Raw genomic sequence first — 12,423 nt, forward strand, 5'->3', positions numbered from 1 at the left:
GCCTGGCGTGCAGAAGTCCCGGGTTCGATTCCCGTCCAGGGCACACAGGAGAAGCGCCCATCTGCTTCTCCACCCCTCCCCCTCTCCTTCCTCTCTGTCTCTCTCTTCCCCTCCCGCAGCCGAGGCTCCATTGGAGCAAAGATGGCCCGGGCGCTGGGGATGGCTCCTTGGCCTCTGCCCCAGGCGCTAGAGTGGCTCTGGTTGCAGCAGAGCGACACCCCGGAGGGGCAGAGCATCACCCCCTGGTGGGCAGAGCATCGCCCCTGGTGGGCGTGCCGGGTGGATCCCGGTAGGGCGCATGCGGGAGTCTGTCTGACTGTCTCTCCCCGTTTCCAGCTTCAGAAAAATACAAAAAAAAAAAAACAACCCTCAAATTTATTAAGTTTGGGCATTCTTTAAAAGTCTCGTACAGAGTTTTTAAGCGTGTGAGTAAAATGCTTTTTGTTTTGCTAGTAATTCTAATCATAGTATTGACTGAAACAACTCTTCATTTCTTTCTGTTATCTCTTTTCAGTTCCCTTAATCTTCATTCATCTTCACACCTAATTTATATACACATAAAAAAATCATACAAATTTATTAAAAAAAATTTTTAACTTGATTTTTGGTAGGATCGCTAGTGATTAAACTTTGGGAGTTAAAAAAAAAAGATCATTTCCTTTACAGCTGCTCTGTGAACAAACCCATTTGAAAAGAGTTGTATTTCCCGTTTTCCTTGTCACTCTTTCTGAGCCAACCTTTGGGAGTTTAATTTGTTTCCATTCATAAATTGTTAGCTGTTGGTTTCCTTTTGCTCATTTTTAAACTGTCTTTTTAATTTTTAGAGCTTGTTTGAAGTGAGTGTGGTCTTTGCTCACCCAGAAACAGTTGAGGATTGCCACTTCCTGTAAGTTGCCTTGTAAACAGTGTTGATTGTGTAACATTGTTAATGCTTTTTGTTTTTCATGAAAATAGTATTGCTCCTCCTTCTAATAAGTTTATCAGAACTTGTCTTGTCTTAGTAGGTTTAAAATGTGCTCTTTAACATAAGGGACTAGGCAAACCAATGCTTGTAGGGATTTATTTTGTGTGCTCCTTATATCCTGAGTTTTAACAGCCGTGTTATATAAAATATATTTGAATTATATCCACCTCAAAATAAACTCATTAACCTTTTATATTAACTTGAATTTTAGACGTGCAATTTGCCCAGATTGTTTCAAGCCAGCCAAAAATAAGCAGGTAAGAGTTCTTGGTTCTTATTCTTTAATGAGTTGTGTCTGAGCTGAATATTCAAATTAACAACAAAAAAGGTATGCATTAGTAATATGACAATCTATTTTACTATGAATTAGTCTTGAAATATTTTCATTTGCTACATTTATTTTTATTTTTTTCAACTCTTAACACCTTTGCCTGTGGCTTGAAAGCCACAACATACAGTTATTCTCACGTTTGTGTTACTGTCTGGATCGTTCCCCTGATGATGAATTTAGAACTGGGTTTTCAATGATGTTTCTGTTACCCATTTGGGAAAATTTGACTTTTAGATTTTAATTCCCAAAATTACATCATCTGGGAAAATCTGTGGTAAATTCAACAGCATTCCAATTTGTCTAATATCCATTTTCTAGCAATTTGTGTTCTAAAAAAATGTAATCCAATGTAAATAATTTTGTTTAAGAAAATCCTGAATTAATAAAGCCTGTTTCAAGCTACATTTGCAAAAAGGGCATATAATTCAAAACCCCCTTTACTGTCTGATGTGAACTGGTCTTCATGTTAATGAGCAAATTAGTTGGCATTTACTTTTAGCTTCTATTTTGCCAGGATAGAATGGCATGGCATGAAACTGGCAAGCTTTCGTGTCCCAGTTACTGGGCTGGTTTTATGCAGACTCAGGCATTCCTAAATTACATCCATTTTGCTGTTCTGGTTGTTAAAAAGACTGTAAGTTTATTGTCAAACATAACTTCATTTGATCTTCCTCTTGCTTTGACTGATGACTAGGCCTTTTAGAACTGGGTGGGGCTGGGGGGTGTAACCTGTGCTGAATGCCCTGTGCAGAAATAATTAGAAATGCAGACCAAGTCTAAAGCAATGTTTTCCTACTTTTCTCATATCACGGCATACCTGGAACATTACCATGTTTGCTCAGCACTGTGAGGTTAATAGATAAAATCGCTCTAAGTTGGAAGCTGTAGACCTGGGGGCTCCTGCGCTCTCAGGCCCTGGGCCTCAGCCCTTAAGATCTATAGCAGGGGGAGTCAACCTTTTTATACCTACCGCCCACTTTTGTATCTCTGTCAGAAGTAAAATTTACTAACAGCCCACCGGTTCCACAGTAATGGTGATTTCTAAAGTAGGGAAGTAACTTTATTTTATAAAATTTATAGAGCAGAGTTACAGCAAGTTAAAGCATATAATAATAATTACTTACCAAGTACTTTATGTCAGATTTTCGCTAAGTTTGGCAGAATAAATCTTTATAAAACAACTTACTATAGTTAAATCTATCTTTTTATTTATACTTTGGTTGTTCTGCTACTGCCCACCATGAAAGCTGGAATGCCCACTAGTGGGCGGTAGGGACCAGGTCGACTACCACTGACCTATAGGGATTGATATCTTGGCACAACTGAAGCTCACTGCTTTGCCATACCATTTGGGAAGCTCTGCCCTAATGACCTGTAAGCCTTATTTATATCAAAGGTCTAGGTTTATTTTTGTTACCTTTGAGGAAATATACAAATACCAGCATCAAATAATAGGATAAAGGAAAGTTTGTCAAAGCATTATAGACACCACACCATTTGGCCAGTAGGTAATGTATAGTCTTAACTTTAGTTTTCCTGCCTTATGGCTGGGAGTAAATTGAATGACCTTTTGAGGTTATTTCAGGGCTAAAATTTCCTGTATGAACAAACAGGCACTTAATTTCCAGGTCTAACCCTATGATACGTTGGGGTTCCCCAGAATGTGGTTTAGAAAATTATTGTTTTGATGATAAACTGTTGAGAAGTCTACATTGTACCCCTTTTCAGTCAAGTGTAATTTCTCATAACAAAAGAAATTATTGTGATTTATCATAGTAAATCATATACACTGATTAGTTCTAGTATGCCTACCATGTGATTTGGCTTTTCTTATTTTAAAAAGCCTTAAGTGAGATATTTGTTGTATATGCCCTTCTGTTCAGCATAGTGAATTTGTTTACTTCATGGCTGGAGAGTAATGTTGAGTTGCTAGATGCCGGGGCAGGCTGCTTGGCTCTGTTTTATCCCTTACCCTGTACGCCAGCTCCTAAGTTACATACTGTGGCCCCTGAAGTGATGCAGGGAAGAAAAGGTAGGTGAATAGACATAAATTCCCTTTGAGGTCTGGGAAAAGATATTCCAAGCACATTTCCTGCAATGTCATCATGCATGTGTTTGGAGAAGGCCACATTCTGAGGGGAGTGGTCTTCCTGGTACTATTGACATAGACTAGCTGGAGCGAAGGGCTGTAGAAGTACACCAGTTACAGAACTGACAGTGTGAAAACTCACGTTTTACTTATTTTCTTGAAGCTATTAAATATTTCTCCCTTTTAAGTATTGTTTAAAATGGTATAATTTCTCCAACCATGTCCTGTGTTTTACCTCTATGTTTTCTTGTCTAAGTGACAAAATGTCTTTTCTTTCCATTTTACCCTATCTAGTCAGTATTCACCAGAATGGCAGTTATGAAAGCTCTGAATAAGATAAAAGAAGAGGATTTCCGCAAGTAAGTAGAAGTATAGAAACAAGGAAGCATCATGGAATTTTAAAATAAAGGGGATGTTAGTGGTGATCTGAATTATCGTATCTGTCTCTCAGACAAGACCGGATGTATTTCAGGGACCGGGATCGTGCCTCGGTCATCATTATATCCCCATTCCTGACTCAGTAGCAGGCGTGCAGTCGGGTTCAATAAATGTTTGCCAAATAAATTTGAACTTATGAATTAAGTCCATCTGCCTTACCTTTTAGAGGAAGTTGACTTGCATAAGATTTCAACTGGGTAACAGAGAGTAGTGAGTATGGCACCAGGTTTCCTGACTCTCTGATCAAAATCCTGCATTTCATGCTATCGTCCTTCTCCAGAAGACAGAGAGAAAGGCTCAGGAGTCTCCTCGCTTGTCAAAATAGGCTGAAATAGAATATGCCGCATATTTTAATTCTCAGTGAATAAAATATTATTTAATAAAAATCAGTAAAGTATTTATTTTATTTAATAAAATATTGTCATTGCTATCCTTCTAGAATATCTGTGAATAAATTTCAAACAGTGAAGTTAGGAGGGCCTGACCTGTGGTGGCGCAGTGGATAAAGCGTCAACCTGGAACGCTCAGGTCATAGGTTCGAAACCCTGGCCTCACTTGGTCAAGGCATATATGGGAGTTGATGCTTCCTGCTCCTCCCCCCTTCTTTCTCTCTGTCTCTCATTTTCTTTCTCTCTCTCTCTCCAAAATGAATAAATAAAGTCTTAAAAATATTTTTTTAAAAAGAAGTTAGGAGGAAGGTTTTGTATATTTTACTGACTAAAAATGAAAATATTTTCATTAAATTTTAGAAAATAAAGACAGTTACTCTCTACAGGGAATAATTCCTGAGTTCCCACATGATTTTTTTGTTGAGACATTTTGGGAAACTGCATGAAATTTTCAAGCTAAGCATCTTGCATTTAGACCATATCTAGTCATGTATGGGTCTGCCCAGTCCACGGCTGTGGCAGTGCCCAGATGGTGGACAGAGAATAAAGCTATACAATGCTCTTCCCTCTGTTCTCAGTTGAAGTTTCTTAGCTACAAGGGCAGACTCTGCCACATGCCACTTTCTCTGGCTCTTTGGTCTGATTCCCAAGGTTACTGTTGGAATGAGAAGGAAAAAAACCTGAAAAATGGTGGCACTTAAGTGACCTTTCTCACTGCACACCAGCTTTCCCCAAATGATTGAGGTTTTTTGTAAGCCAAGCAGCAAGTGTTCATGGGTAGCAACATGGCTTCTACTTCATAAATGTGAATTTTTCTCCCAAATCCTAAGGCCAATGAAAATTATCATCTGGGAACATGAGACCTCCTAGACATGAAAGGTAGCAGTAAATCAGAGCCCTGATTACCTAGTGACACTCTTATGTATTAAAAGTGTTACTCTAGTCTAGAGGCCTAAAAGATTCTTATTGTTCCTAAACTTAAAGTTAGGGAAAGGATTAATCCTTGAGAGTTTCAGGCTGTGTGTGTCTCAGACAATGCTGATTCATTGTAGTCATGTGTTTCAATATCATGTCTGGAATATATAGTAGCTGTATAATTTATTTTGTTTTGCAGGCAGTTTCCTTGTCCTCCAAACTCACCAAAGAATGTATGCACTGTTCTTGAAACTGAATGTACTCATGGTGCTGTTTTTGTGGCTGGTAAATATTTTAGTTTAGAATATACTTACACTGTCAGCTTACTCTCCTTTCTGAAAAACTCAACTGATTTCTCTCTTTCCTTCTTATTGTTGTTGTTAGGTTCTGATTAGTTAACTCTCTGAGAACTAGAACTGATAACCAAGCTTATTTTAGGTTGTATAGACATTCTTAAAGTCACTTGGAGGTGAGTTATTTAAAATGCCACACCAAAGGGAAATGGCACTTCCCAGATTTTAATAGTTTCCATGAGAGAGGGCCAAGTGGGAATATGGGTAGATGTTGAGACCAGATGGGTCAGGAGAAACAGAGTGGAGAGGATTTTTTGTTTTACAACATGAAAGCAAACTTGAAAAAAATTTTTATTATCTGGAAAATGAATAAACACTTGACTTCTGCTTAAAAAAAAATTGTTGCATTGACTTTCCCAAGGAGTAATCTAGTGGACAGTTTTTGTTTTGAAAGCTACAGCTGTTTTATAGTAATTGTTGAAATGAAATTGATCTTTAGTTTTGACTGTTGAATGAGATAAGGTAATGAAAGCTACCAGCCTTAGGATAGCTTTATTCAGAAAGCAATGAGTCATATTCTATTAGGGTTTTTTTTTTTTTAATTACAAAAACTTCAAAATTTCCTGTATTTGAATTCTTTGGAATATATTATCACTAATGACTATTACATTGAAAGTATTATTTATCAGTTGTAAAAGCAGTAGTTTCTCTTTAAAAAAAAAAAGATTCTTGGTATTTCTGTAATATAATTTGTTCAGTCAACCAGTCAGATTAATAAATATATTGAGCATTCCTTTAGAACAAATTTAATGATTCATATCACATCTTTAGCCACTCGTCTATTGTTTTCTTAAGTATTTATATTATCATTTAATTATCTATATGTCTTTCTGCTGGCTCCCCAAATGAGATTATAAGTTAGTTGAATGCTAAGCCTTATTTTATATCATAGGATATTGGCACTCAGTAAATAGTGTTGCTGCTCTTTTTATCCCATTGTGTTAATCACACCAGTCCATCTAGCCTACCTTGTATTTATTTCCCTGGCAGGGAGATACAATAAATACTCTAGGAATCTACCACAAACTCCTTGGATAATTGATGGAGAGAGGAAGCTGGAATCTTCAGTGGAAGAATTGATTTCAGATCATCTTTTGACAGTATTCAAAGCAGAGAGTAAGTGTTACATTATTCATATTTTCAACACATTGTCACTCATGAATAGATTTCTTAGAGGTGGCAGGGAAGATTTTTGTATTTTGTAAATTCCCACCAAGTCTGGGGTGACAATGGCCTTGGCCTGGTAGCTTCCCGTGAGCAAGGATTGTCATGTTCTGAGCTCCTCTGACCAGGGTTGGATTGGTGCCAAGGTGCCCAAGGATTCCTTTCCCCTTTCAAAATGATTGCTCTTTCCTGGGCAAATTCAAAACAATAAAACCTACTTTAAATGAATGCACTTCAGCTCTGACCGTGAGACACCTCAGCCTAGACCTCTTATGGGAAGTATGAAGAAATCGAAATACGGCTTGCTCATTCTGTGCCTGGCAAATGCCTGGCTTCCATCATAACCACTAATATATCCTGGGATAAAGGTGAAGCCCAGGGAAAAGAAGCCAACAGCTACCATTTTACAAAGACTTAATGGGAGTTGTGTTGTATTTTAATTTCCTTGGCATTAACAAGCCCAGGTTTGTGGGATGAGTCAGATCCTGTCAGGTTTATGTTTTCTTTGTCTCAATAGGCCTGGTAGGTCAAAGGCAGCATAAAGTCTCATGATTTCACATAGGTTTAGACTAGAGGAAAGGGGCTAAGATTTCAACCACAGGAAATCATGTTTTGTGTCAGGAAAAACTGTAGGCAGTAAGTAAGTACATCAGTCTTGAAGTGGGTTTCCTAGAATAATTAGGACATCTTTTTGAGGGAATCAACTAGACATCCATCCTTCTTTCTGAAAAACCTTAAGACAAACTTGCTTTAGGAATGGCAAGCAGATGACTGAGATGAAATATGGCTGTCCCTTCCAGCTCTCTGGCTTGTCAAGAGAAAAGAGAAACACTTCAAACCACATTCCTCTTATAATTTGTTGCCTGTCAGGTAGAGTGGCCCTCTTTTTCAGGGACTTTAGAATTGTTTACTGAAGGAAGAATAGAGTAACCTAGCAACCTAGTATTTTCCAAAATCTTAGCTGTAAAGACTCTGGGCTATTGCCATGAGCTTTCATCTATTGACTCTAATATGTACACACTGGTTATAGGCGTATCCAAGTTATGAAGAAGTGAAAAGAAAGCTTTGGCTTTGGCACAAAAAATTTTTTTCAAACTTTTTTTGGGGGCTACTTTACTACCTTTCTGTAAGAAGATTCAAGAAACTTTCAGTTCTGATTATTTGGGTCCCAAGGAAGCCCCCACTGTGAACAGGGCTGCTGGGGGCTCTGATACAGCTGCGTGTTTCACCCTTGCAGTCTTTCATGAAGGGAGTTCATTGTCATTTTCCATTTGAGGGCGGAAAATTGTCCCCAAACTGAAAATAAATAAAACTGTGTGTTTAGCACATATAGTTGAGTGCTGAGGAAATCTGAGAGCCATTTAAGAAAAAGCAGACCTCTGGGCCTCTATGCACATTGGCTTCTTGTAAAACCTTGGGTAAAAACAAGGGTAAAACCTTGTTTGAAATGCTTGATTAATAGCATCAATTGGCTAAACCCATGCTTTTTATCAGATGAGTTACTTGTTATTTCTTTTGTTCACATATTACAACTCAGGGAAGATGGTTCTGACTAGTGTACCCCTAACTTTTATAGCTCTATAAAAATAAACCAATGTTGCATGCAGAAGCTAGCTACTTACAGAAAGGTTCCTTCCCTGAAATGAGAGATGCACACTTGTTTCTCAGCCACTGCATATTGGCACATCATATTATGTGCTTGCTAATGGCCTAGTTAATGAGTAATAAACTTTGACACATTCTCAAAATCAGTGTGTCTTAAGAAAGTTTCCCCCTTATACATGTATTACATCACTCATTGAATAATATTTGCCATGTTGGTTCCCTCCTGAAAACTGGTCAATGACTAGCCACAGGATAAAACCTGACCCACTTACCATGATATTCTAAGCAGGGGTCGGAAACCTTTTTGGCTGAGAGAGCCATGAATGCCACATATTTTAAAATATAATTCCATGAGAGCCATACAATATGTTTAACACTAAATACAAGCAAATGTGTGCATTTTATGTAAGACCAACACTTTTAAAGTACAATAAGTCTCTGAATTATTTTTAATAACGTTATGCTGTTGCTAACCAATGATGAATAAAGTACTTCTTACCATTAATGCGACTTCTGGAGCTGCATGGTTTTGCTGATGGTTTTGTAGTCTGGTTGATACATGGTGAGGTTAAGCTTCATGCAGGCGTTGAGACTTCCATCCATTAAACGTGATCGTAGGTTGGTCTTAACATTCTTTAGATGTGAGAAAGACTGCTCACATACATATGCAGAGCCAAACATTGTCAGTACAGCAATGCTCACATGCTGAAGTGTGTGGTATGTGACGGGAAGTGCATTCCAAGTTTTGACAATCAGCTGGTCCGCGGGTTGAAGTTTTTTCATTTCTCCCTACCTGTGTTTGCTCGCCAACTCTGCTTGCTGTTGTGCAAGTCTTTCCAAATCTTCATTCAGTGATTTGAACTTATTCACCCACATGTCTGAGGCCTTCAGGTCAGCAGCTTGTAGCTCAAAATCTCTGACAGAGACACCGGGGATGTAACTCAGGTCGGCGCTGTCCACTGCACACTCGTGTGGATGGGTGATGAACTTAAAAAGGCGAGTGCGCTCATGGAACTCTCCAAAGCGCGCTTTGAATGACTGCAGGAGATTAGATGTAAAGCCCGCTAGCTACTGGAGATCAAGATGTTGAGCAGGGTCACTTGCTGTGCATGCATCTTTAACCTTTCTCTGTTTTTCAAAGTGTAGTAAAAGACCTGTTTCAATGTCAGTGATGAAGAGTTCAGCTTGTTTTCAAATGCAAACACTGCTTGTTGAAGGGATAAGACTGTATTTCCAATGCCTTGCATTTTCACATTGAGCTGGTTCAGATGTTCAGTCATGTCCATGAGATAGTAGAACTTCAGGAGCCACTCAGTGTTAGCTAACTCAGGATGCTCAACGTTTTTCATTTCAAGAAAAGTCCGGGCCCTGGCTGGTTGGCTCAGTGGTAGAGCATCAGCCTGGCGTGCAGGAGTCCCGGGTTCGATTCCTGGCCAGGGCACACAGGAGAAGCACCCATCTGCTTCTCCACCCCTCCCCCTCTCCTTCCTCTCTGTCTCTCTCTTCCCCTCCCACAGCCAAGGCTCCATTGGAGTAAAAGTTGGCCCAGGCGCTGAGGATGGCTCTGTGGCCTCTGCCTCAGGCGCTAGAATGGCTCTGGTCGTGGTAGAGCGACGCCCCAGATGAGCAGAGCATCGCCCCCTGGTGGGCATGCCGAGTGGATCCCGGTTAGGCGCATGCGGGAGTCGGTCTGACTGCCTCCCCGTTTCCAACTTTAGAAAATACAAAAAAAAAAAAAGAAAAGTCCGGATTTTGCTCAGAGAAGCCGCGAAACGGCTGAGCACCTTCCCTCTTGACAACCAATGCACATTGCTGTGCAGAAGCAGACCAGGATAATTATTCCCAACTTCATCCAGCAGTGTTTTAAACTGGCGATCATTTAAAACTCGGGCAACAATAAAGTTGACCACTCGAATGACCAGCGACATCACCTCACCAAGCTGCTCACCACACATCTGAGCACAAAGCGCCTCCTAATGTAGGATGCAGTGAAAACAGGATGGGTCTCTTTTCATGTTCACGAGGAAGCGCTACGAATCCTCTGTTTTTCCCCACCATGCACGGAGCAGCATCAGTATACACTGAAATAAGTTTATCCATCGGTAGATTTTTTTCTTTAGAAAACTCAGTGAAAGACTTGAATAAATCTTCCCCTCTTGTTGTCTCTTTCATAGGCAAAACAGCAAGACTTTCTTCACGTAGTGTGTCACTGACAGCATACCTTGCATTCATGCTGAACTGGGATAAATGGCTTACGTCTGTTGACTCATCCAAAGCAAGAGAAAAGAATGGTGCTGCATTTATGTCCTTCACTTGTGTTGCCTCAATTTGATTTGCCATCATGATGGTACGATCATGAACAGTTCTTGCCAACAGAGGCATGTCTTTTATTTGTTTGATTATCTTGTCTTTATCTGAAAAGTCGTCAAAAAGTTCATTGGCAACATCAAGCATGAATGTTTTGTTATACTCCCCATCTGTGAATGGCTTTCCGTTTCTCACAATTGCTAAAGCACCAGCAAAGCTAGCCAAATTCCAGTCACCTTGTTGGGTCCAAACACAGAGTTGCTGCTGACTAGCTTGCACTCTGCACAGTAGCTCTTGACATGCTTTCTTCCTGCTGTCCCCTGCTAGATATTTCGATGCAAATATAGTATGGCGTGTGTCGAAGTACTGCTTTATATTTGACCATTTCATTGATGCAATTTTATCATTGCATATTAGAAACACTGCAGAACCTGCTCTCTCCACAAAGGCGAATTCCTCTGTCCATTCCTGCTGAAAAGTATGATCACCCTCATCTTTTTTTCTTTTAGTCATCTTCTTCATCAAAAGGGTTTCTGCAATTAGCTAGCTGACTATTTGATTAAAAGGAGGGAAGTTTACTTCCTGACCTCACAACGACCCGTGTACATTAAGCATCATCAAAAAAAATTTGGTGTTGTCCTGGAGGACAGCTGTGATTGGCTCCAGCCACCCGCAACCTGAACATGAGCAGTTCAGGTTGAATGGTAATGAATGGATTGTAATACATGAGAATGTTTTATATTTTTAACGTTATTTTTTTATTAAAGATTTTTCTGCGAGCCAGATGCAGCCATCAAAAGAGCCACATCTGGCTTGTGAGCCATAGGTTCCCGACCCCTGCTCTGAGGCATTCATTGTCTGTTCTCTGCCCACCTTTCAGTCCCATCACCCGCCCCGGGTCTGAGGGCCACTGCAGGCTAGTTGAACCACTTGTATAGTTCCTGATCATTCTTTCGCTTGGTTTTGTGTTTTTGAACCGTCTCTTCCTTTGACAGAAGGCAGAAAGATTCACAGGAAACACGTAAACACATGTTTCCTAATACGGCAGTGGCTCCTTTGTCCCTTTTCCCCTTTTTGTTGGCTGTTATTCATAATTGTATGCAAATAAAGTTTTGAAGCTTGCTCTCAAAAGTATTTCTCAATGTACAGTCCAAATCTGTACATTTATTTTTTCCCTAAAAGATAAAGTAAATACCCCTTCTCCCTTTGTCAGGATAAACTATAATGTTTCTCTGGACTTTTCAAGCCTAGCTTACTGCCCCACTTTCTCATTGATGCACTGGAATTTGTGGGAAGCTTTATGGGCTAATTTATTATGTATTTGAGATTCCTGGTCTGATTTAGCAGTGACTGGTAGGCCTATCTCTGTGTCCTGTTCATTTCCTACACTCCCACCTGTTGCAGGTCATGGCTGAGTCACTGTGGGTTCCTATTTCCTTACATTATCACTGGTTTGGAGATAGAGGTGAACATGCATAAGACCAATCATAGCCCCATGGAGTCAGTATTTTTTATCTTCTCAGATGCCGTTTTGAACTCTCCATTTAGCTCTCCATCCCTAGTTAGTGCTACTCTTGAGTGTGTTTACTGTGACTGAAAGCTACTAATGTTGCTGAGGGTTTAGTGACAGCTTGATGATGGAGTGTAAATATGGAATGGAGGGTTCTTTGGGACTTACTGGTCCATGGAATCCTACTTTCTACCTGGTCTAGATTGTCCACCGGAGCAGAGCCTGGCCTTGTGCCCCTCATGGCTGCCCCTTGGCCAGTCCTCAGGAAGAACACCACACAGGTTACCCAGATTTATGAGCCTAACGAGCAGCGGGAGTTCTAGACCTTCCTTGAATGTCTAGTGCTTAGCCAGCCAGC

At 40.0% G+C, this 12,423-nt stretch overlaps 2 protein-coding genes across 3 annotated transcripts in view; one reads left to right on the top strand and one right to left on the bottom strand.

Annotated features, from left to right (window-relative positions):
• REL (REL proto-oncogene, NF-kB subunit) overlaps nucleotides 1-12,423 on the bottom strand; it is a 428,703-nt gene that overhangs the window by 341,273 nt on the left and 75,007 nt on the right. The gene's annotated exons all lie outside the window — the stretch shown is intronic.
• Nucleotides 1-12,423, top strand: part of PUS10 (pseudouridine synthase 10) — a 76,691-nt gene that overhangs the window by 49,214 nt on the left and 15,054 nt on the right. For both annotated transcript variants that reach the window (XM_066378201.1, XM_066378200.1), the window contains exons 7-11: nucleotides 825-886; nucleotides 1,176-1,221; nucleotides 3,679-3,743; nucleotides 5,326-5,411; nucleotides 6,470-6,595. In XM_066378201.1, the coding sequence (XP_066234298.1) occupies nucleotides 825-886; nucleotides 1,176-1,221; nucleotides 3,679-3,743; nucleotides 5,326-5,411; nucleotides 6,470-6,595 (385 nt within the window). The remainder of the gene's footprint in view (nucleotides 1-824; nucleotides 887-1,175; nucleotides 1,222-3,678; nucleotides 3,744-5,325; nucleotides 5,412-6,469; nucleotides 6,596-12,423) is intronic.

This window comes from Saccopteryx leptura, chromosome 3 (assembly GCF_036850995.1).
Source record: "Saccopteryx leptura isolate mSacLep1 chromosome 3, mSacLep1_pri_phased_curated, whole genome shotgun sequence".
NCBI lineage: Eukaryota > Metazoa > Chordata > Mammalia > Chiroptera > Emballonuridae > Saccopteryx > Saccopteryx leptura.